General features: G+C 35.5%; 1 protein-coding gene across 1 annotated transcript in view; it reads left to right on the top strand.

Annotated features, from left to right (window-relative positions):
* LOC149079521 (uncharacterized) overlaps nucleotides 1-25,650 on the top strand; it is a 276,137-nt gene that overhangs the window by 229,123 nt on the left and 21,364 nt on the right. The window contains exons 7-8 of the mRNA XM_089240166.1: nucleotides 695-834; nucleotides 15,158-15,303. Coding sequence (XP_089096292.1) covers nucleotides 695-834; nucleotides 15,158-15,303 — 286 coding nt within the window. The remainder of the gene's footprint in view (nucleotides 1-694; nucleotides 835-15,157; nucleotides 15,304-25,650) is intronic.

Below are 25,650 nucleotides of genomic sequence, written 5' to 3'. Positions count from 1 at the left end.
CTTGAATTTCATGTTTTTAACCAATCAGCGTTTTCACGATGCACACGACGCAGAAATTCGACTCCTAGGAAAACTCGGCTTTAGGTGCGAAAGAGGCCTTATTTCAGGCCACCACATTGGCCCGCCCGTTAAGTGCGGCAGAGTTGCCAAGATGCAACGTCACCGCCGAAGTAGGCTCCATTCAGGTCATTCAGGTCAGGTCAGGTGCGAAAGAGTCGTAGGATATGTAGCCTGGCATATTGTTATAGGTATAGAGAGTAATTATTCCCGGATATTATAATCTTTTAAAGCATTTGCTGGTGGGAGCATTTTTGGACAGTCATTTTTCCCTCAAGATCATCTTTAAAAGCAATTGCTGACAGGTGAATTGTTGATAAGTGAAGTGATTGCTCTCCTGATAATATGATTATGCCCCAGGCATTGTTAGAGAGCAATTATTGTCCTGATTATATGAATATATCCCGGCATTGTTAAAGAGTGATTATTTTCCTGATTATAAGACGCATTGTCAGAGTAGTTATCGCTCTGATAATACAAAGTTGTATTTAAAAGCAATTGCTGACGGGAACATTGAGGAGAAGTCATTTTCTCCAGGATCATCTTCAAAAACAATTGCTGATAAACGAATTGTTGAAAACAATTGCTGTTTTGATTGAAGGTGTATAATATTCATTTCTTTTCGTTTTATTTCTAGGGTAACGGCACCTTTATAAACAGCGTCGTAGTTCAACACCATCCATTCGTTCTGAGGAGCACAGACAGAAGAATAGACGTCGCATGCGATTACGAGGAAGTCCAAAGGAAACTTCGTGGTGGGAAACAGGTTCTTGAAGGGTGAGTCCATCATTTTTATTGAAGTTTTTGTCACTAAGTTGGTAATGGAATACGTCTTATTAATATTTAGGACTGTCCACAGTGACCTCGTGACGAAGTATGAGGCTGCCAATCAGAAGAGTGACGAAAGCTTCATGCGTTCAGACGTGGATTCAGAACGATGTGAGGAGACGGACCAATTATATTAGTTTTATCCTCCCGTTTATTATACGGGAGACAGACACATTTTTCCACGTTATTCTGCTCTTGGGAGGACGGTCGTTCTTATCACATGGATCCACGCCTAAGCAAAGGCAGACATAATCAGCTACAAATGGAGTAGGGGTGATATTTTCAGCTATGAATGAAGCCGATGTAGACAGCATCAGCTTCAAATATAGCTGATGTAGAAATCTTCAGTTTCAAACAGAGCGAAAGCAGACATTTTCACCTTCAAATTGAGAGTGCAGACATTTTCAGATTCAAATAAATCGAAGTCGGGCATATTAAGCTGCAAATGGAATGAAGGAAGGCATCTGAAGCTTCGAATGAAGCCAAAGCAGATATCTGCAGTTGCATATAGAGTAAATGCAGACATCTTCAGCTTTGAATGAAGCCAAGGAAGACATCTTCAGCTGCATATACAGTAAAGCCAGACATCTTCATCTGCATATAGAGTAATAATAATAATAATAACTATAGAGAATAAATGCCTTTACATATACAGTAAAGGCAGACATCTTCCGTTGCATATAGCGTAAAGGCAGACATCTTCAGCTTCAAATGGATCAAAAGTAGCCATCTTCGGCTTCGAATGGACCGAAGTCAGACATATCCAGCTACGAATGGAGTGGAGGCTGGTGTCTTCAGCTAAGACGGCTTGCAGGGTTAGCATCGCTAGGTCACGATAACTTTTTTTAAGAGAGGAAAACAAATAACTAAGAAAACAGCCGATAGATGGCGCTGACGTACACAAGTCAAAGAAAAGATACGCAAATAACAAACAGAATGCCTCCAAATCGTTTATTACAGCAGTATGTGTTCCACATGACCACCACCACCACAGGGGATAACATATTGCAGGCGAGTCACAAATCCAGCAACGGCAGAGTGCAGCAAGTCCACATACACGGTTTACAACGGTGAACTGATTATGGATTAGGAGCGCAAGTTCTTATAAACGTCACATTTGCATATTTCCTCTCTATATCAGACATAGCGATCCTTAAATTCTGTTCATTATCCTGCAGTTTTACTGTCGGTTTGAAGTTCGCTCTAAATCTGAAGAGTGGAAAGAGGCACCGCGGGTAGAAAAAGTTTTGAAACCCCTGGTGTAGGTGTATCGAATCATTCCGTATTTTACGGGACAGACAAATTTTCTCCATATTATTTTGCTCTTAGAGGAGGGGCGATGGCCACCCCTCTTCCCAACTGGATTCACACTTGCACCCCAACCCGCACACTGGAGAGCAGCCCAGCTCAATCTTTTCCATCAATAAATTTTTGGCATAATGTAATAAAAAATACTAACAGCACAGTTATTATATAAGAGCCCAACACTGCGCCCTTAATCATTTCATAAATTCACACGGGAACTCGAAATTGACAAATTAATTTACCTCGGATGGTTATTATTATTATTTTTTTCCCAGTTGTTGTTGTTGCTGCTCTATACCGCGTTACTCGATGAATTATTCAGTTATTTTGATATGATTCGGGAGGCTTCACGTGCAATACTTTTCAAGTTTAATTAACCCAATCAAGAAAATTGTGTTAAAATAATTTCTCGAGTCTCTCTCTGTCATGTATTTACTTCGCTCTGGAAGTGACGCTAATGTACTTGCCATTCCAGACATTATTAAGAACCAGAAAGAAATAATTAACGAATTCTATAATTATATAAATAATTTAAAAAAAAAAACTGTAATACCATTAATTAGTTATTTACTTTTCTCTCTCGTGTCGTTCGTCGGGAAACTTGCTTCTTATTAAGTTTTAAGCCGATCAGAAAACATAGCGGTAAATGAAACAGTGGCGTAGATTTCCGCAGCTGTTCTCGACGCTTTACGAGAGCAATTAATCGTGGAGTGAATTCAAAGACGTTCTCTCTCTCCCGTAATAATTCTGAACTTTTCCAGTGATAGTTTTGAAAAATAAAAGAATATCCGTATGGCTTAATGGTCAGTAAGGCGTATAAACTAATTAAAACTCGGGCGTTCTGCCATTCATCCCGACTGGTTGGTAACTAATAGCTGACAACGCAAACCGATGCTTCTCCGGCAAAATTTTATTTTTAGGAATCCCTCGCGTCTCCTGTTCCAATCAAAAATTAATCCAAAAGTCAAATTAATTTCGTCTAATATATGTAAAACTTGTTCGTCGTCATAATACACCGTTGACGGTGCAATAGACTCCAATGTTTACTTCTATTCTGAAGATGATTGATTTAATTAGTTTTCAAATTAGTTCTATGCGATGACTGTTGTGAAAATCCATCTGATTATAAAAAAAAATAATTTGATCATCCATTTCTTCAAAAATTTTTGTAAGATGTTTTTGGTTTTTGGGGTGAGAAAAGATGACTTTCCTGCACTATTAAGTCATTTAATTTGACAACACTGGTTGTGTCTGTTTCGTGTCTTCTCGTTGATGAAAAACACCATGTCCAATAAATTGATTAGGAATGTTTTTGTTTAACACTCAAATTTTACTTAATTAAATTTTATTTCCACTATTCAAAATTGAAATTAAAATGTTTAATTTACAGAGAGCTGTTCTGTTAAAATTGTATTTTCCTAAATCCCACCAGACAAAACTTTGCTTTTGAAATTTCGCACCTCTCTGAGAATCAAATTGGAAAACTTTGATTTTCTTCAAGATGTTGCAAACTTCTGAATTTTTCAAATTAATGTTTTGTTTTTTACAAGTTGTATACTAATGATTTGAGGACTATTGCTTGTATATTTGATCTTTGAATGTCATCCCTGCATGGGTCTGAGACCCCATATGCAAATAAAGCATTATCATTATTATTATCATTCGTGATTTATGCGTTAAAAATCATCTGAATTGCTCGGATGACCGTTGCGTATTATCTGCTTTTCGGAGAGAGGTTGGATTAAAATGAGTAATTGAAGATAAATAAACTACCAAAAACAACTTTTAAAATATAATTCTATTTATATTCCATAAGATATTAAATTTATTCACAACCCTATTAGAGGAAAACTCCCTGTGACACCCAAACCTGGAATAGTCTCTTACTAAATGATACTGGTTGCCGATAATGATAATGGCTTTTTTGAACGCATCTGAACAATGTTCAGTAAACCTACGCTGCTCGTCAATGAGAATTCCCAAATCGATGACCCTAGTAGCATCCAGGATAGTAATACTATTAAACTCGTAAGCGAAACGTGGGTTGTCAACAAACTGAGCGGCCATGCACGTATCAATACTAAAGGTCATGCTCCATTCATTAGCCCATGCTGCAATTATATTCAAGTTAACCCGGAGCATCTCCCTATTGCTTGGATTTCCGACGATCCGCATTAGCTTCACTTCAACTTGCAAATTTACTACCAATCGTCGTCGATACCCTGATCGAGTTCATCGATAAAAAGTAAAAAAACGTACAGGCCCAAGGAAACTTCCTTGAGGGACTCCGCTCTTCACACCTGTTCAATCAGAAAAGTCCTTCTTCATCATAACCCGTTGTGACCTATGTCTGAACTACTATTCTATTTAATTCAAGTTATCCCCATTCGCAATCTCACATAAACACTTCAAGCGTTTACCATGATGGAGCTGATCGAATGCTTTCTGGAAATCAAGGTAAACAACTTTTCTCAAAGCCTATTCATGAACAATGTTTTTCTTTGATGTTTTTTCTCCGGCGACTTCGGTACTTACACCTAGGTACGAAAGAGGAACCCTTAGTAAATAAAAATGACAGAAAACTGAATTATATATATAATTGCTCAATACCTGCCTAAGCTCGAAGAAGTTATTCTTTGCATTTAACCCAAAGATTGAAGTTAATCAAAAGATTATATCGAGGGGGAAAATGTGTGCTTACATAGAATAACATTGAATTAAAATACCAATATATTAGCGATAGATATCCGTCATCCTAGTGTCAGTTGGGTAATTGATAATTGCGCAGATTAGCGACCATTGACTCGGTATGATATTGCTATGAAATGTTCAGATGAGAATCATTTGGTACTGGAATTAATCATTTGGTACTGGAATTAATTATTGAATTAATGTAGCACGTACGCTAATACTCCTAATTGAAAAATAAAATGTGGCTCTTTTTTTCTGAAGACAGGACGGTGAGGCTTGTGCACTTGTCATGCTCAGGCCAATAAATACGGTACTCATATTACAAACTTTACATTGATACGAGGAAAAGCGAAGTTCAAGATAAATGTGGAATAGCAATTTTTTTATTGTTATTCCCATTTTGCCTATCGTTCTTTCTACCTCTTGCGTGGTTGAAGACACTTTCTTCCATTTTTATCTTATTCTAAATTTCATCGTTCGATTTTCTAATTTTGGCAAAAAGCGAGGGAAAAACGTAACATTTCTCTAGCCCTCACTCTCAACTATGCCGAGAACTTCGCCAATGTGGACGTAATACCTCCACATTGCAACCAATCACGGATTCCAAATTCCCTCTTTACTCGTATCAATGGGAAACGTATAACGATTAATATGGCACCCGCGTTTTACCCCGAAGAAGCTCTGTATGAATGGCGCTTTCCAAAACCAGTTCATGTATTTGCATGCGCCGAGCATGTTATGCGTTCAGCAAACGCTGACACCTCTCTTCGGAATCGAAAGTGAAAACCACCGACTAGGGCAGGGGTCTTCAACGTATGGAACACCATTTGAGCTCTTTGTCGCCACCCACCGATCACTTTCGGAAAATGGGCGGAAACATTCAAAAACGATCAGTTAAAAAAGTAATGCAAGAAATAATTTCGGAATTGATCAAAGAAACAATTCTAAAATGAATGGAAGAAAAATTCTAAAATGAATGGAACATATAATTATAAAATGAATGGAAGAAATAATTCCAAAATGAATGGAAGAAATAATTCCAAAATGAATGGAAGAAATAATTCTAAAATGAATGAAAAGAAATAATTAAAGAATGAATGAGACAAAAAAAATTACGGAACAAATAATGATAAATAAGAATTAATGGCAAAAATAATTCCAGAATTCATGGAAATCCAGATCATTTTCGAAAAAATTTCAGAATTAGTCCAAAAAATTAAAGCATAAATAAATAGGAGAGATAATTTCGTAATTTCTGACAGAAATTACTTTATAACCAGAAAAAAAAATGATTGCACAGTTATTGAAATAAATAATTAATGAATCATTTAAAGTGATTTCAGATTAAAAACAATATTCGAATTAATAAATTTAAGGAGCAATTAATCATAAAGTTTTTCCAGAAATAGTGAAAATAATTATTTCAGAAATGATCAAAATTAATAAATTAATGAAAGAAATAATTTTAAAATATGTAAAAGTCTTCATTATTTTTGTCCCTGTTTAACTCAGTGGCCCCATTGGTCACTTCTGTATAGATGCCACTAAATTATATGAGCGGGTGGCCTGCGGGCTTCGCGGAAAGTTTCAATTCCGCCCGCCGTGTCTGAAAGACCCCTTGGAGTAGAGTAGTTGTTTTTCTAAGTGTAATTCAATTTTATGGATGTTTTGAAGGGTGTTTTTGAGGTCTGGGTTTATTAGAAGAACTAGAACTTCTTCAAAATGGATTTAGGAGAAAAATATTGAACTTTTATTCCAAAAAAAGGGGGAAAAATACACAACAATATGGAAAAAAACCTCAGAAAAATCCCCAACGAAAAAGGCAAATACAAGGAAAATAAAAAAAACAAATAATGATACCTCAGAATTAATGAAAGAAATAATTCTAGAATTGATAAAAATCCGAAATCACTGAAGGAAACAATTTGTAAATTTTTAAAACAATTTCAGAGTTAGTGTTACAAAAATAACTAGAAATAATTTCGTAATTTCTGGTGGAAGTTATTTTACGACCAATCAAAGAATACTTGAAGGGAGGATTAAAGAGTTTCGTATTTTCCTTGTATTTGACTTTGTCGTTGGTGACTTTTCTGAGTATTATTAAGGAAAGGCTACCTACTGACTCTTTCAGAGCCTACCGCTCTGTCTCAACGAAGAGATATAAGCAAGTTGTGAAAGACATAGACCGTGCTGGAAAACACCTACTCTTCCAAAAAAAAAAAAAAAAAAAAAAAAAAACCTTAAAAGTTCTTACATAAACTAAAAGTTCAATATAAAAATTTTAAATTGTTTCCAAATTATACTAATGGTTTTGAATAATCTATGAATCGAAAATTCTTTAAACAAAACAGAAATTTTCCCGCATGGAATAGAATTTCAATTCGTTTCGGAACGGCCATTATTTATAAATTTTAGCAAAAATCGAGAGATAATTCTGCAGTGATGAAATAGCAGAGATTCTCCAACGATTCAAATGGACTTATCTTAAAATAACGAAAATTTAATTCATTTTTAATCGCGTTTTTTTTTGTTTCTTTTGAGAAATGTCAAGTTAATCTAATTATAACAACGAAAATTGAACTTTTAAGACATCTAAATGAGTCTGTGAATTAGCAAGAATTCTTACGAAACCTCAATTAGCAACTTGGTAATGACTTTTGTGGAATCCATCATATATAATGTCTTAAAGGCTTTTAATCATATTCCTCATACCTACCTCCATGACTCAGCGAATTTCTCGCCATCGAATTGTTTTAAAAGGGGTGGGGGCGGGAGAGGGATTCCCAGAAATCCTTGGAGAAACTTACTAGTGGCTCTTAAAGATTTGAAAATTAACTCCAACTCATTAATACTCCATTTACCAGATTTCGAATTTCCATAATGAAGCTCTCGTTCATTTGCAAACGGCTACGTGTAATTCAAATCGTTACATTCTGGTAATAATCAAACAATCTATTTTTAATATTATGTGCATAACCTTGGGAATGGAATTTGAAGTATTTCTGATTTTCCGATACCGTTTTATAGGGATTTCAATTTCTAATTTTTCAAGTTATAGTTTCTAAGACGTTAGCCAAGGCATAAGCTCCACCTTTGAAAAATAAATACATGTAAAATAACAACCATTGTATTTATTAATTATGCAACTTGACGTAATGGGAACCCAAATCGGTGTATTACATACACGAAAAATATTACTGAATAATATTACTGGATCTCAAAAGCAAAATTTTCACCAATTAAAAATCTAAAATCGAATATACGGCAAAAAATATCCTATATTTTTAACTGCTGCTACTAAACCAGACATGCACCTCGTCCATATTCCTCTGCGGAACTTCTAACGAATTGGTACATATTGCAATGTGTGAGTACGTATAATGAATCTTCCGTGAAGTTTGTTTCTGTATAGTGCTGCCATCAGTTTATTTTAAACTCATGGTGAGTGAAGTGTAATGAATGAAAATTATACCGTTGCAGGACTGTTTCTCTCTGCGGTGAGACTTTTTAACGGGGAGATCGGCTCGAATTCACACCGATATCCCCGATCGATTTTTAACTCTATAATGCCCAGATCGCCCGAAGTCGGCCGAGTAGGTTAATGCCCATAACCGCCTCAAGTCGGCCCAACTAGGGGGTATGGGTATGTTTTGGTGGGCTTTTGTCACCAACGGGGAAGAAGATGAAAGCCCTTGTCAGAGGCGGGAACGGAAAAGACAACTGCAACGCCCTATCAATGGGATTTTAAAAGCTGATGTACTAGAATGTTCCTTGAGAATGGACTAAGGGTACTCAATGCAGTTTACAAAGAGATAATACAGTGAGGAAAGGGGTGTTTTCAGTATAGACAAATTATCTCCCGAAAATCCATTGAAATCAAAGGGTTAACGTCAATGCAAAGAGTGGCATGAATAAAAACTCATGGAGAAAGGGTGGGGAGAGGGAAAGTGGCCGAAATTTGGACGAGTCCACTTCGAACACAAAAAACTTGGTATTTTCATGACCCTCCCAGGTTTTCTATCTGGGCGTTAAAGAGTTAACTTCAATATTCGTAGAGATATTCGAATTAAAAGAATCGGAGGAAAGTTGGGAAAGAACAGCAAAAACTAACAGATAACGTACCTTTCCCCAACTCTTCTCCGATTAGTTGAATTCAAATAAATTTCAGTTAAAAACATAGGATATCTTTTGTTGGCCTCAAGAGATACAGGGCAACATGTCTCTAATTGGAAGTTAGAGCACAGGTGGTACCGTATAAAAAAAATTCAATTTTTCATTTTGCGACACACTGTATTCTTTACCTCCGAAAACTGGTACAGGTTAATTTTTGAACGCCTTTTGATCATTTTTCAAATCGAAACCATATCCCTACGACAAACGGTTGATGAGATAAAGGCCAAATTAGGACTTACAGGGCACCCCGTATAATAGAAAAAAATTCCAATCTGATCTTTAAAAAGGTTATTGTAGGCTTTTAACATGAGCTAAGCTCATATTCGAAGTCGAATCGTGAGGATACACACTTGGTGAAATAGCCGAGACTCCCAAGAGTTCCGGATCACCTAAAACTATCTTGACCGCCATCAATCATGAAACGCCAGGAACGAACCAATACGGAATTGCAATGCACAACAGATGTTTCCGTATAAAACTTTTAACAGGGTTATGGTCAGCAATGTATTTAGTCTTTGTAAAGCTGAGAATCAACTTCACCCCTTCTTGCATCTATCATGCGATATGCATCCGTAATCATGAAGAGTCTCCGATGAAAATCGCGGTGGTAATAATAATAATAAATGATTACGATAATGTAAGCGATGCACGTCTTGGGGGCCATGCATCAATAAAAAGATGACCTTTACGGATAAGGCAAATGAAATATTCGGGAAGAAAATTGACTGTAATTTCGAATATTCTCTCTCTGTATTTAAAGACTTTTATAGATTGAGTAGATTCAAGTGATTTTTTAAGAGTAATTTAAAATTAAATCCAGTTTTTTGAAACTTTTTTCCATTAGAAGGGAAATTGATGGGATGCAGATGGTCACAGAACATGATTTGCGCCAAAATCTAAGGGTTGGTTGGTATGGGATGAAAAACAAATGAATTTAAACATCTTCAAATGTTAATTGAAGGTATGTCAGGGAGTAATAACCTACTTCTAAAGATATACAGTAGGATCTCGACTATCAGGCTCACGACTATGCGGCCTCCGTACTATCCGACCTAATCTTTTGGCGCCTTGACGTCACCAGATCACAGGAACTGTCACCAAACTTCGCCAAGTTTGTTTGACGAGATTTACAGACGAATGCGTTAATTTTAATTTTTACTTAAGATAACGACTATTTGCAGGCAAAAATGTCATAATAAATGATAAAAATAACAAGTATTCATATAATTTTCTTAACCATATTTATGTTCTTGGAATTCCTTTTTCTTTAATAAATTTTTAAAATATACAAGCATACACAACAAACATTTACATCATGTATAAATTTATATATAAAGTATATTGCATGTATGTGCAAAGTACTGACCTGTACCAAGAGGACACAAAATATGAATAGGAGCGGTTTTGGTAATAAAATGGTATTTCTGATGGTATGGTGAGAGTAGGAAGTGAGCATTCATAGAACTCCGGTTTATCCGGCTCGCTCTTCCGCCAGATTTGACCGGAAAGTCCAAATTCTACTATATTCTTTGAGGATGGCCAAGGAGATCCATTTACTTCGCTTGCGTCTCCACCGTTCTTGCCCCCTCCAGCAACCCTCCAGAAATGGCAGCAAATTTGGGACCAAGGAACAACAGCTAGGAAAGTGCACGAAATTGTCCCTCGAGTCACATAAAACACACTAAACTGGAATAGGGAGGTGACTATCTTCATAACAGGACACGGCCCATTCCCTATATATCTACACGAACGGAAACGCCGCCGAACAGACAAATGTGCCTGCGGTATGGTGGGTACTCCTGTTCACTATGCAACAGAGTGCAAATTTACAAAACATCTACACATGTACAAATATTCCGAAAACAATAGAAAACAATGGTTTGCTCAAATAATCAAAAACAAAAACACAGCAGCAAGGATTACAAGCCTTGTCAGATATATACACGCCAACGAAAAACAAGAAATCTGTCCACCAGATTTATAAAATAATGTTTTAAATATTACAAAAATAAGTGGGGGAAAAAAATAGAAATGGATAAAAACAACAAAAATAATATCCACATGACTGCCATTACTAATACATGATATAGCATGTATTAACGGGACCCGAACAAGAATTTTTATGACATTCCCGTTACAATGATGTAAATGTGATAACCACAAGTGTCCTTCTTGCCACTATTCTAGCTAGGGTGCTAGGCGGGACGACACGAATGGTTTCATAATAACCATTACACATGTAGTTTATATTATATATATATATATATATATTTTTTTTTTTTTTTTTAAATATAAATATAACCAGCCAGATCGAGTCAACCAAAACACCAAGACCGAAGCTGATCCTTAGCTAAGGCTCTCTCCAGACAATCCCCCATTTAAATCAAGTCCACATTGCTCACCAAAATAGGTTTAGGACGAGACGACTCGACCTGGCAGTTATATATATGTATATAAATCTGTGTATATGTGTGTATTTCTCTTTCCGCCATTCAAGTTGTTCATGCATTTCATGCCCACAACACACGTGCGTACTCATATTGCCGTATTCATGTTGCTCACCGAATAAGGTGCTCAGCGAGATGCCACGGGTGTTCCCTAATTGTATATATTCCCCCACACAATACTTCTATTTTGTATATTTTCATTAAATCCGCCGGAGCGAAAGAACTCAACCCAATAAAACTGACGTTGGCTTCTAGTCGCAAGTTATCAAACCCATTTACAAATACAAATACAAAGCCACAACAGGCAAATTGCCCAACGAGGTGCTGACTTAAGAACATCATGGATCCCCGAGCAATTTTTTGGAGGCCCTACCTACTACTGCTACACCACACATGCACCCCGCCCACACGACTCTGCCACGAAGCTGGGCTGGAAGAGATCTCGGCAACGGGATAAGTCCAGTGGCAAAGTTCTGGCGTTCATTCATTCATGTTCTTGCCCCAGTTGTGAACGAAACGTTTGCAAATGCAGTAATAAATTCCTACGCACCTCTATGAGGCCAGAATCTTCTACTATGGTCCCTAATACTACCTATGTTTAACTACAGGGATGATTGCGCTCACGATTTCGTTATCCAACATTAAAATATAACCATACATTTTATGGGCACATATTTTCAGCCACCTCTTTGGGTTTTTAGCCTGTTGTGGGTTCTGTATTTGTGTTAATTTTTTAACAAACTTCTGACTTCTTTTAAAATTAATTTTAACCTACTTTTGTGAACGATATGATTTTGGAATTATTTCCACGATTGATTTTTGTAAGAATTTTCAACTGGTTTTAAATTAATTTCAGTGCTTAAACAATTTATGTCAAAATATAAATTTAAATTGATTTTTAGATTATTTCCGACTGATTTCAAACAGTTCTCAATTACACTCTCAAACAGATATCTGTTTCTTTGGTATATTGGGCCGAGAAATGAGCCGTTTAATTCTGAATTAGTTTTTAAACAATTTTCAATCGATTTTCGAAAATATAATAAACAGTTCTTAATTTCATTTTTAAAGTATTTTAAAAAGATTTCGAAATTGATTTTCAAATTATTTTGAATTGATTTTAAATTTTTTAAAAATTATTTTTGAATTATTCCGAAATGATTTTTGTTGAAATGAATTGATTTACTGATTTTCAAATTATTCCAACAAAATCTCAAATTGGACATTCTCATTAAATTTAATTTTTTAATTTGATTATTAATTATTTTTCAATTTGATTTTTAATTATTTTTCAAAATTTGATTTTTAATTATTTTTCAAAATTTGATTTTTAATTATTTCTCAATTAAATTTGTAATTATTTTTAATTTAATTGTGTAATTATTTTATTCAAACTTCAATCGAATTTTTCATTGATTTCAATGGGTTTTGAATTATTTCCAATCAATATCTGAATTTTTCTATTGATATTAAAAATTTTTATATCGACAGTAAATTTTTTTACTGTCGGTTTAAAAATTTTTATGAATCGAATTTCAAATTTTATCAATAAAGATTATAAATTATTTCAAATCAATTTTTCAATTATTTCAAAACAATTTTTCAATTATTTCAAAACAATTTTTCAATTATTTCAAAACAATTTTTCAATTATTTCAAAACAATTTTTCAATTATTTCACTCAATTTCGAATTCAACTTCGTAAATTTTCTGAAGATGATTTTAATTTTTAATTACTTAAATGAAATGTATTTTTCTTCCACTCACATTAATTTCCTGTGTGAAAATTTAAATTCATAAAAATAAAAATTACGAAAATTAAAAAAAATAATAAAATGAATAATAACAAAATTCAATAGTAATGATTTCTCAATCATTTCCAACTAATTTTTAATTAATTGAATCGATTTTTTAAATAAATTTAATCGATTTTTTAAATGAATTGAACCGATTTTAAATTATTTCAATTGATTTTTTAAATTAATTTAATCGATTTTTTTAAATTAATTGAATCGATTTTAAATTATTTCAATCGATTTCAAATCATTTCAATCGATTTTAGATTTACCTCGTAAAAACACATGCTTTTAATTTATAATTAACTTATTAGAAAAAACTTTGATTAAAAATGCTGTAGTTTCATTCGTTTCTTGTTGAACAAATTTATTCATGCGAATTTTCGAATTTTTCAAGCGATGCATAAATCGACATGAAATCCGAAATCCTACAAAATACCATATCACGAAATAGCCACCATATAACACCAAAGTACTCCAAGCACATGATACCAGCTGACATTCCATTACAACATCCGACAGTCACTGTCACCGGTATCATATTGCATCATCAACTATCGACACATGACTATAGCCATACGTACATACCTCAACATGTGTGTGTATGCGTGTGTGTGTAATTCTCTCTCTCGCTCTCTCATGTAACCACAAAAAATCACACATCCTGAACATAAAAAATTACTAACCGCTGTCATAACTTAGATTTATACCCGACCCCGTATTTGTGATATCGGCCTCAGATAAAACACTGAAAAAAAAATAAAATCTGGAGCCATGAATGATCCTATCATTATCGCTGTGTATCCTTTACACCCCCCAGATGCAAATACCGAGTTAATGGTGTGTATGTGAAAAAGATTTCCAGTCATTTGATCCCTAATGTTAAGCAATAAGCAGAGCATCGCCTATAAATGAGGCGGCGGGGAGTGTCGGCGCACACACATACGCATTCGAAAGAGTTTTCCAGAGTGAGAGAAAGGAGGTAGAGTAGATGGTAGACAAGAAAAATGTACTTCGTATCTCGAAAAAAACCCCCATTTATACTCCAGATATTTCCAAGATCACCACTAAAACCATGGTTCTTTTTTCTTTTCCCGGATTTTCATTGATTCATGTACTAGATTAATTCTTACAGGAGAGTAGGGAGAGAGGGGGGGGGTGTACATATGTAATATACATATAAATCTGCCTCCGCCCTTTCTCATCTGAGCATTAGGACGGTGGCTCGATACCAAATGGAGCTTCAACTCATTTTTTTCGCCTTTCTCCCGTTCCTGGCAGTACTTCAGGAATGGAGAAAAATAGGAAGAAAAAATCATTTTACTTTTATTTGTGTGGGATATTTTGATGAGATTTTATTGTGAAGGGAGAGATAAGCATTATTTTTTGGGGGTTCCCCCACTCCCCTCGGCGAGTTTTTACAGATTTGAATTGGCGATTTGTATTGCATAATTCACATGGATAAGATCCGTTTTTTGGCTTGTTTTTTTGGTGGTTTCCACACCATTTAAATAGATTGCGTTTGTGTTTTTATTTATTTTAAGGAAAGAAAAGAGAGTTGTTTCGTAATAAATATATCGGAAAATTTACATTCAATTTTCTGTGAGAATTTTAAAATACGCTCCCCATTTCTTTATACCGTCTCTGTAATTTATTTTTGCGGTTAAAATACCATAAAGAAATCACTATGGAGCTGTGTTTCTAGATACTAAAGGTTCTTTTGACCGGGTTGTTCATGATGCGTAGTTTCATTACTCCCTTATGCAAGCACAAAAATGGAATGCATTTTTTTTAATAGATTGTTTAAATGAATTTTTCGCATCTGATGTTGAATTTTAAGTTTTACTTTTATTTTCACAGAGATTTGCAAAGTTTGACTCAAGTTATAACGGGATTAGCGGCTACTCCACCAGTTAGACTGAGGGTCGTGAATGCGTCTGGGATGGACGTCCATGGCGTCGAGCTCGGCGAACAGCTCTACCTGAAAGTTGAGATGCTGGATGAAAGTGAGTCTATTTATCAGTTTTATTTGTGTGTTTAATTATTGTACATCGTTCTGGAGGGGGTGTTAAATATTCCACCACATAAGCCCCGTTTACATGGGAAATAGAATTAGAATTAAGAAGATTTAAGAATTTTCATTTTGTTCATTTTTTTCCTCACAAAGGAAAAAAGCTGTCAAGCGGGTGCTAGAACTCCAAATGCTACCGCAATATTGCACATGTAAACGGGACTAGATAAGAATATTGCGATGCGTATTAAGGTCGATTCAGATTTTAAGAATCATAATCTGGTGAATATTTTTGGTACGAAGACAAAATATGGTACAAATTAATGCCAAAATATATCTCACATAGTTGATAAGGTTTTCGCGGCCATTATTTGATGAAAATTGTCTATTCCGGCTCGAAGACCGTCGTCCGTTTGAGTTAGTCCTGAATGTTTACCCAACGCTAGTGGTTGGCATCTTCCGGAAAATTGGTAAAACTTTTTGTACCAGTTTTAGCAATTCTCCTGAAGATGATAACCAACTTGTTGAGGACTAACTCAAACGGTCTTCGAACCCGAATAGACAATTTTCAATAGATTCTTATGTCAGAGATTAGATCATGAATCAATGAATGAATGCCAGAACTATGCTGCCGGAGCTATTCCGTTGGCGGGATCTCTTCGTGGAAGAGTCTGAACTGCTGTGAATCACTCCTATTGAGTAGAAAAATAATATAAAGTAATACAAACACATAAAATATTAGATTCGGGGTATTCAATAATTCGGAAGTTTCAGGCCAAATAAACACTTCCCATGAAGCCCGTGGATCCCCAAAATATATTTTCGTATTTGGAATAGTAAGATAGCAGCAGCATCCAGACTCACAATGGCTTTGTGTAATGGACAGTGATATTTCAACGAATGTGCAAACGGACCCTAGAAATGAATTTCGCTCACAGATTTTCGAGAGACGTTTATTTATTCTGAGACTACCCGTTTCATCAAATATGGATTCACGTTTTTTCTAAATAATTTCTTTCATTACTTATGAAAGAAATGAATCAGGAAAAAATCCCGAGTCCCTGGTATTATTTCTTTGACAAATTTGAAAAATAAATCATTAGTTCTATTAATTCCGTGAAATCATTTTCCAATTAATTATAAATTCTCATCTATAATTGGATAATTTATTCACTGACTTGAAATTACTTCTGCATTAATTTGAATTCTGTTATTCTGTAGACGGTTTATTTTCTTTATTGGATGCCCAACTTTTCATTCCCGAAAAATATTAAATCCTTGAAATCTTAATGAAACAAATAATCTCAGAATCATTGAAAACACTTTTAGAACTGTATAAAAAATAATTAATACGAACTTTTTTCCAGAATTGGTGAAAGAAACTATTTCAAAATAAATTAAAATTCATATTAATTGGAAATTAAACACGAAACACTGCTATAAACGACAATGCACAGCTCCGTCACGTGGTGTCTCTACAGCAGTGTCGAGAAACAAAACCTTCAACATCCTTGAGGAAACAAACCTTATTTCCTTGAGGAAAAATATGGGACTTTTTGGGATACCTAATACACGGGCCATCAACTGTCGCCAAATATTATGTCAACGGTAAGCAAAATTGTCAACTATCACATAAATTAGAAAAAAATCGCCAATGGCGGGAAATGAAGCATTACTGCAAATCGCAATGGATTAACACTTTCACACCATGGTGCCACAAATGTGTGTGTGTGGATTGCTTTTTCCCCGTTGATTTTTTTTAACCTCGAGGAGTTAAGCTCTGACTTAAAGGATTGTGTAAGTTTTGAGTTAGGAATATGGTGATTATGAACTTTTAGTGAGGGGCTTTTATAAGGTGTGTCTGGTCTGTCGGGCTTTTATAAGAGGGCAGCACAGAAATTTGAGCTTCCAGGACAGGAGTTTTTTTAAGATTGCTTCCAGGAGAAATTGCATCCGGGAAAAGTGCGATTTACTGCATAAAATTTAGCAGTAAAAGTCTGGAAAAAATCGGATGTGAAGATGAATATAGGTCTGCATATAGAAATGTCCTCTCCAATTGTTAATACAATACGCATTAAAAGACTGGTTATTTGTGGCGATGAAGATTACAATGAAGAAAATTCATCTCTGCCCCCACGGGGACACGAACCCCGGTCTCTCGCTTGCCGGACAAGTGCTCCACCACAGTTGTTCTCAAGCTTTGGAAGCCCGCGGCCCGGTATCATTATTTTTGTAAGTGGAAGGCCCATTTAAACGCATGATTAACGGAAGGGTAATGATTAATGAATGGGGGTAAACGAAACGGCCGATCAGTCACGGCCCCGTATAAATGATATCACTGCCCAGTACCAGGCCGCGGCTCGGCGGTTGAGAAACACTGCTCTACCATCTAAACTTTGGAAACAGATAGAATATTTGTACCGTGGAGCGTTATATATATACGGGGTGATTATAAAGAAACTCTCCCGACATATGGGCCCCTAACTATCATACCATTCACAGAAACTGAATGAAATTTTGGCATAAGGTATTTTGAGGTATGCGCTCAAGAATGATACGGAAAACAACAGTGTCACTCTAACAGTTACGGTTACAGTGAGAGAATTTCGAAAATATCAAAAGGCAACACCAAGTTTTTTGTATTGGAATGCGATCTCCATACTGAAAAACACTAAATAGCGTTGGAATGGCACCTGTAGCACGAAAATCCCTGGAAAATCCAAGGAAAATTAAAAAGGACTTTGCCGTGCACCAGAGCATTAATGTTCGTTTCATTCGTCACACCGTTTCTTCGGCTGAGATCCCAACCTGATTAGTCCTCCACAAGGTCATGTGGAAAATTTGTGAAACACAATAAAATGCTTTATTTTATGCTGCTTCTCTGTCCTTATTGGTTATCCTCACTTTTAGCCTATCTACCGCCGGTGATTTTCATGCTACAGTTGCCGTTCCAACGCTATTTAGTGTTTTTCACAATGGAGATCACATTCCAATACAAAAAACTTGGTGTTGCCATTTGATATTTTCGAAATTTTCTCACTGTAACCGTAACTGTTAGAGTGACACTGTTGTTTTCCATATCATTCTTGAGCGCATACATCAAAATACCTTATGCCAAAATTTCATTCAGTTTCTGTGAATGGTATGATAGTTAGGGGCCCATATGTCGGGATAGTTTTTTTATAATCACCCTGTATATGTTGAAAGGCTCCGTACGTGGACGGCGGCAGCAATCATCTAATATCTCGTGAACGGCATAGGCCACCAGATGGCCACATGCATATAGAAATGTCCTCTCCTGTCCCCGGTGGTGGCAGAGATGAATTTTCTTCCTTGTAATCTTCATCCCCACAAATAACCAGTCTTGAATTTTAAATATAGGCCTGCCTAGTATCGTCTTGACTGAAAAAAAATTGAACGAAATGAAATATTTTTTTCTTAAAAAAATAAATAAAAAACGAAATTTTTGAAAAAATTGTTAAAATAAAGATTTGCTTGCATTTATGTTTTTAATACATTTTTGAGTACCAAAACCATTTGGAAAATTCCATTTTCCAGTTTTCCATTTGGAAAATTCCGAAAAAAAATTTATATGCCCGGGTCTAAAAGCGGTTAAAACAAATTTTCCACGAAATACACCAACATTGAACATGACATATATGTGAGATGAACGTACTCATTCATGGTTTTAATTATCATAATTTATGAGAGTTAAAAATAATTTCAATCCTTTATTTCAATAAAGAATAAAAATTTCTCGTGACATTTTTATTAAAAACGTGATATTATTATAAAAAAAAAAAAGTCGGGATGTCCAAAATTACACAAAAAATACAAGAATTCATTTCCCGGGAAATACGATGCGTATGGTCATCCCACCAATTACATACATCACACACTGTGGAAAAAAAATTCCAATATATACCAATTCACACAAAATGTTATTCCTGATTTCTTGAAAAATTTCTTTTCCTCAGATAAAGACAAAAAAAATGTTGATCGTATATCCATCCCATATATAGAGTGAGAATCTCATGAACTAATATTTGATCGAGATCATTAACACGTTCTGTGTGCAGAGCTGTAAAAACAAACACTCCGATATCGTCCAGAATTAAACAGTATGTACATTATATATATATATATATATATATAAAGGGAATGAAAAAAACAGGAAAAAATAGGATAAAGTGCATGAAAAATATTTGCTGGAGGGGAAAAAAAAACCAAAAAAGGATAAGAATTTTTCCTTCAAGAAAAAGTAAATACAAGAAACTACCTGATTTAAGTTCACCGACCAGAAATAGAAAATACAAAAAAATAGACGGACTAAATCCAGTTTTTTTCCCGTATCCTTTTTTGATGTTTTTCCCTATTTTTCCAAGAAATTCCCTAAATATCTGGGAATTTTAGTTTCTTTTACGGAAGGATAGAGACAAAAAAAGAAAAAGATGGATGTATTTTTTTGATAATTTTATTTATTTTGTTTTTGTATGTGCGTGATCGAATTCTGTTCTCTCCCAGAATGTGATGTTCTCACGTTCTGTCACGTCTTACGCGTCACGAAATTCGGGAACGTGACAGCAGTGTACATTTTTGTTGTTTTTGTTCGATTTTTGAGCAATGGCCAAAGGGTGAAAAGTACAAAAAGAAAAAGAAAACATTAAAAATGTATAACAATTCATTTTTAGTATCTCTTTGTTTTTTTCCACCATGTATTTAAGGAAGTTCTGAAGTTATTACGTTTTTTGGACATTTGAATGTACAAGGATTGCTCGTAAATCACAGGAGAAGTCACGTGAAGTATGCGTTCGCATCTGTTAATGACGGTGTCACGTTTGTTGTTGGGATTTTTGTGTTAATGCGTATTGAATTTTGTGTTTTTGTCTTTGACGTTAAGATTAAGACTTCGTGGGTTTTCTAGGCCGATATTTTTGACAGGGATGGTGTTTGTTCTCGTCAGATCTGAATATTCATTGTTATTGGCTGATTCTGTTCTGTTTACCATTGTTATTGGCCGACTCTGTTCTGTTTATTATTGTTTTTGGCTGACTCTGTTCTCTTCACAATTGCTGAACTTGTCTTGTTCACACACATTGATGTGTTAATCTTCTATTACAAATTCATTATTATTAGATGATTCTGTTCTTTTTATCACATTTGACCTTGTCTTGTTCATCGATGTTAATCGTCCTTTGCATATTAATTGTTGTTGGCCCACTTTGTTTCATTCACCACTGTCGATCTTTCCTGGTTCACCTATGCTGATCTTCCCTTACATTGTTGTTGACTGACTCTCGTGTGTTTATTGTTGTTAACTTGTCCTGTTCAAAGATGTGAATCTTCCATTACATATTCTTTGGCGGATTTTGTTCTGTTTGTTGGTGTTATTGGCCGACTCTGTTCTGTTTACCATTGTTATTGGTTGACTCTGTGCTTTTTATCACTTTTGGTCTTGTCTTGTTCATCGATGTTAATTTTTCCTTACATATTTATTGTTGCAGGTCGACTCTTTTCGTCTTATCACGATTGAACTTTTCTTTTCTATCGATGTCAATGTTTCCCATATATTCATCGTTTTTTGCCAACTCTGTTTTGTTAATTATTTGTTATTTCCCGACTCTATTATTTTTTCTTCATTGAAGAACTTGTCTTGTTCATTAATGTTTACCTTCCCTCACATAATTATATCATTGACCTACCAACTATTCTTTTTACTTTTCAAAAACCACTTCGATTTTTGGACACTTTTGTTAACCTTTGTTGACACACACTGGTGTGTTCATTATTGTTGATTTATCATTGTTAAGATTAATTGCCTTAAACGTAAGATTAAACGATCATACTTCAATATTTTTGACCAACCTTATCCCGTCAAATGCTATTGCCATTCGTTATCTTACATGCCGTTATTAACTTTATTGCGATTGCTCTTGATCTATTTTACAATGTTAATCATCATTGAGTGTCCTGTGTAATTTTTGACGTTGTTATTGTTATCATTAACAACACATTCTAACGTGCTCATTATTGTTGACCAATCCTAGCTTGTATATTATTGCTGACCCGCCCTAGGTTGCTCATTGCAGTTGACCTCTCCAATGTTGTTTAATGTATGGTCTTTCTTTCGTTGTGCAACACTTGAGCATCCTTGTTTTTTCACTCGTTGTAAAAATTTGATGACTTGCTCATTATTGGTGCCCCGTCACACGTTGTGTACTATTGTGGGCCAATATTCCGTTGTTCAACTCTGTTGAGATCCATTGTCTTCACCGTCATTGTTGAACCATAATCACTCGCTTATTGTTTTTGATCCACACTATCCTGCTAAACACCGATTAAATTTAATATTTCTAACGCCATTGTTGACCGATTCTATGTTGATCATAGCTATAACGCTTCTCTGTCCTTTCACCACTGTTGGAGCACGCCCACTTGTTTGTTATTTTTTACCTATTTTCCTTCAGCATCCTTGAAATCAGTGTTGGCAACCGTATTAGTTTTTTCTCACATCTATTGATTCCCTTCCCCCACTGATTTCATTGTTGAACCACGACATGCCACAATTGTCCATTACTTATCTTATTAGTGATATCGAGTTTCATAGAAAATTATGATAAAAGATCATTCATAGTACTAAATGCGGAAAATAACCCGGTGAAAAATTTTCAGGAATTGTAAAATATTATCAAAAAACTGATTTTGTTTGACACGAACTGATTTGATACAAATCGTTGCTTAGAAATTATCTCAAAATATTCGCAAAAAAGTTTAAAATTATGAATATTGTTCAATCGCCATTGAACTTCTGTGTTACTAAATAATCTGATTAAAGGGATAATTAGAATAAAACAAAGATCTGCAGTTTCTCACAATGACTCATATTTCATTTATAAATGTGACCAATCCTGAGCTGGTCACATCGTTGAGTGTGACCTCTTCCTCCTGACATTGCGAGACGGCGTGTCCCGAGATAACCGAAAGATGCCGCTGTTATTATTATTGACCTCACGTCAATGTAAAATTAATTATTGAAAAATAATTACAAAGACGCATTAATGATTCAAATTACATGCGCACCTGCGAGATGTCTTAGAGAGATTTATTTCTCTGATGATTATATCGTGAATGGTTTTCTCATCGTTATATTTGGATAATAATTTGTTAATGAGTTCCATTGAGGATATAATTTTCTTATTGTGTGACTAATAACGGACAAATAATTGACTGTAAGTCGATTGAGATATGATCACGGCATTTTCTAGCCTTCCTATGATTGGTGAGTATGATGGCATCGTCCGTAAAAAGTGCTATGATTCCTACTAGAGGAGCAGGAATGTCATTAATACAGTCGAATCTCGTTTTAACCAATACCGTTATAGCGAAAATCTCATTTTAACGAACACTTTTTTAATCCCCCAAATAAGTTTACATAGGAGCAATGCTAGGTAACCTGGAATTCCTTTATAACGAAATTTCGTTTTAACGAAGTGATTCCTTCGGTCTCTTGGCGTTCGTTGTAATGGGATTCGACTGTATAAAGTAAGAAGAGCTGCGGGCCCCTTGTGGAACTCATGCTCTCATTGGATGCACGTTTGATAGTTTTCGAATTTTTGACTCTGAAAGTTCTTTCTAAAAGATAGCTGTGGATGAATTGTATAAAATAATCCGGAAAGCCCATGTCGATAAATTTGACCAGTAGTGTATCATGTTTAGTCTTGTTGAACGCCTTATTTATGTCACAACATGCTGCACAGACGTATTATTTTTAGTTAAACGAGTCAGTTATGAATTCTGTCACTGTGTAGTTGGGTTACACAGGAGTGCCCTCGGCGGAAGCCGTGTTGCTCAGGTCGGATGATGTTATGTTGATTGAGATAGTTATTAAGTCGAGTAATATATATACGCTCAAATAGTTTTGAGATGCTAGAGAGAAGGCTGATGGGTCTATAACTTTTTGCAACGAGAGGATCAGTACCCATTTTATGAATTGGTTTTGTAATAGAAAGCTTCCAGATGCGTGGAAAATAGCTGTTGAAGAGATTTGTGAGAGTAGAGATAATTGAAGGAGGTAAGTTTTTAATAGTATAATTGGAGATTTCGTCATGGCCAGGGGCTTTCTTAGTTTTTAGTTTATTAATAAGTGTCTTAACATCGTCCGAGGTGGTTAGCTCGGCTTCACTAAATCCGCATAGAGCCGGTCTTGGTATGCTCAGGAAATCTTGAAGTTTCCTCTGATGTTCAAGTTCGATGATTGATTGGAGTTCGGTGAGAACTGCTCCTCGTAGTTGTTGGCCGGTACTTCGGCTATTTCACTTTCGCGGAAGACAAATTAATTACTATGGTTTTTGATCTTGTTGATGTTGTCTCCTTTGACCTTGCAGTTCTTCCAGGCCCTCCAAAGTGATCCATCTGCTGCTGTAGCGTCTTCTATAAAGTTGGAAAATCGTTGGTTGACGTCTCCTTTTGTAATTCTTTCTCCAGTCTGTTAAGAGTTACTTTGTCCGTTCGCCTTTTGCGATGCTACCACATTTTCCTGATCTTTAGTTTGATCTTCTTTCGCAGATCTTGGGAGATGTAAATTTGTTGTCAGTTACAATAATTTTCCTTGTCGATTTGTCAATTGCATCTTTGATTTTGGATGTGATCTCAGAGACTCCTTGTTCGACAGCATCAGGTGTAAGTTGGTCGAGTTATTTCTTATGAGAATTTCACAGTATTTTAGACCAGTTAGTTACTAATTTATGAGGAATGTCTCTCTCTCTCTCTCTTTGGGTCTTAAAATACATATGGTGAACACTTGTGGATTACGATTAGAACTTAGCACTGATAATTAAATGAATGTTATATGGAGAGGTTTTTAGAAATTGCACAGTCAAGTACATCAGGTCCGCACTGGTAACTATATTCCTCCAATTTATACATATTCAAGAAATCAAGTCTTTCTTCATAGTTCAAGCCTTGTGTGTGCTAACAAGAGCGCGCGTGGCTCTTCTCTGCCTACGTCAACCGAGTCTATGACCCTCTGCAAGTATGTGGTCTCCTAAACCTTACATGGTTATGCATTTGCTACTTTAAATTTCACCAAGTTTGTGATCTTCTAGCTTTTTTGGTATATATTTCTAATTGCTGGTGCGTGTTGGTGGTATGGTGGAGTTGCTGGATATTTTGTTGCGGAAATGCAATTCGTCCCCGATCTCTCCGCATCTATAGTCAGGGCTTTTGAGGATTTCCATGCGGTGGAAGTTCTCTGGAGAAAGTACCATGTCCTGTTAGGAACATAGTCTAAAAATTTGTAAAAATTGAATGAATTGGTATATGTGAATGTGTCGTTTGTGAAATGGTTATTCTAATGAAGGGAGGTGTTTTCTAATACAGAAAAAAATTGTTTAATTTTTTGTCGCTAGAGGACGCTGTACAAAAGTAAATCATTGGATATATGCAAATCAGTAGGGCTTGGATTTTTATGCTCCTAGAGATGAAACGTCGTTGCTGATCGGCAAATTCAGGTTTTTTAACCTATCAGCAACGACGTTTCACCTTTAGGGGCATAAAAATCTGAGCCCTAGAAATCAGTCCTTTAAAATGCAGAATACACGATTAATAGTTTCATTTCTGAAATTCCGTTAATGGCGTAAATTATACAGGGTGGTAAAAAGTCCGTAGAGACTTTGAAATTCATAAAAACCGGAAAAATAGCCGAAAGGAAAAACGGTTTGCAGAGTTAGCATCGCTAGGTCACGGGAATTTTTTTCACAAGAAAAAACCAAAAAAACCAGCTGATAGGTGGCGCTGACATACACAAGTCAAAGAAGATATACGCAAATAACGAACAGAATGACTCCAAATCGTTTATTAGAGCAGTATGTGCATGACCACCACAGGGAATAACGCATTCCAGGGGATTCACAAATCCAGCAACGGCAAAGTGCAGCAGGTCCACATACACGGTTTACAACGGTGAACTGATTGTGGATTAGGAGCCCAAGTTCTTATAACCTTTGCATATTTCCACCGATGTCTCTCGTACCAGTGCCACCTATCGGCTGTTTTTGAGGTTTTTCATAATAAAAAAATCTCAGTGACCTAGCGATACTAATTCTGCAAACCGTTTTTTATTGCGGTTATTTTTCCCGTTTATATTCATTTTTAAAGTTTTTACGGACTTTCTGCCCACCCTGTATAAGGTTTTCATTGTGATGTTAACATTCGAGAATATAGCTTTTTTGGGGAAGTTGTTTTACTGCATTTCTAATTCCTTCAATTTCTATGAATTTTCAAACAATTTACGAATTTATGGGACACCCCGCACTTTCACCCCCATGCAATTAACAAAAGAATT

This window comes from Pholcus phalangioides, unplaced genomic scaffold (assembly GCF_987345545.1).
Source record: "Pholcus phalangioides strain wild (caught in Gottingen) unplaced genomic scaffold, Ppha-v1.0 ptg000012l_1, whole genome shotgun sequence".
Taxonomy (NCBI): domain Eukaryota; kingdom Metazoa; phylum Arthropoda; class Arachnida; order Araneae; family Pholcidae; genus Pholcus; species Pholcus phalangioides.
This window is presented reverse-complemented; position numbering and strand designations above follow the sequence as displayed.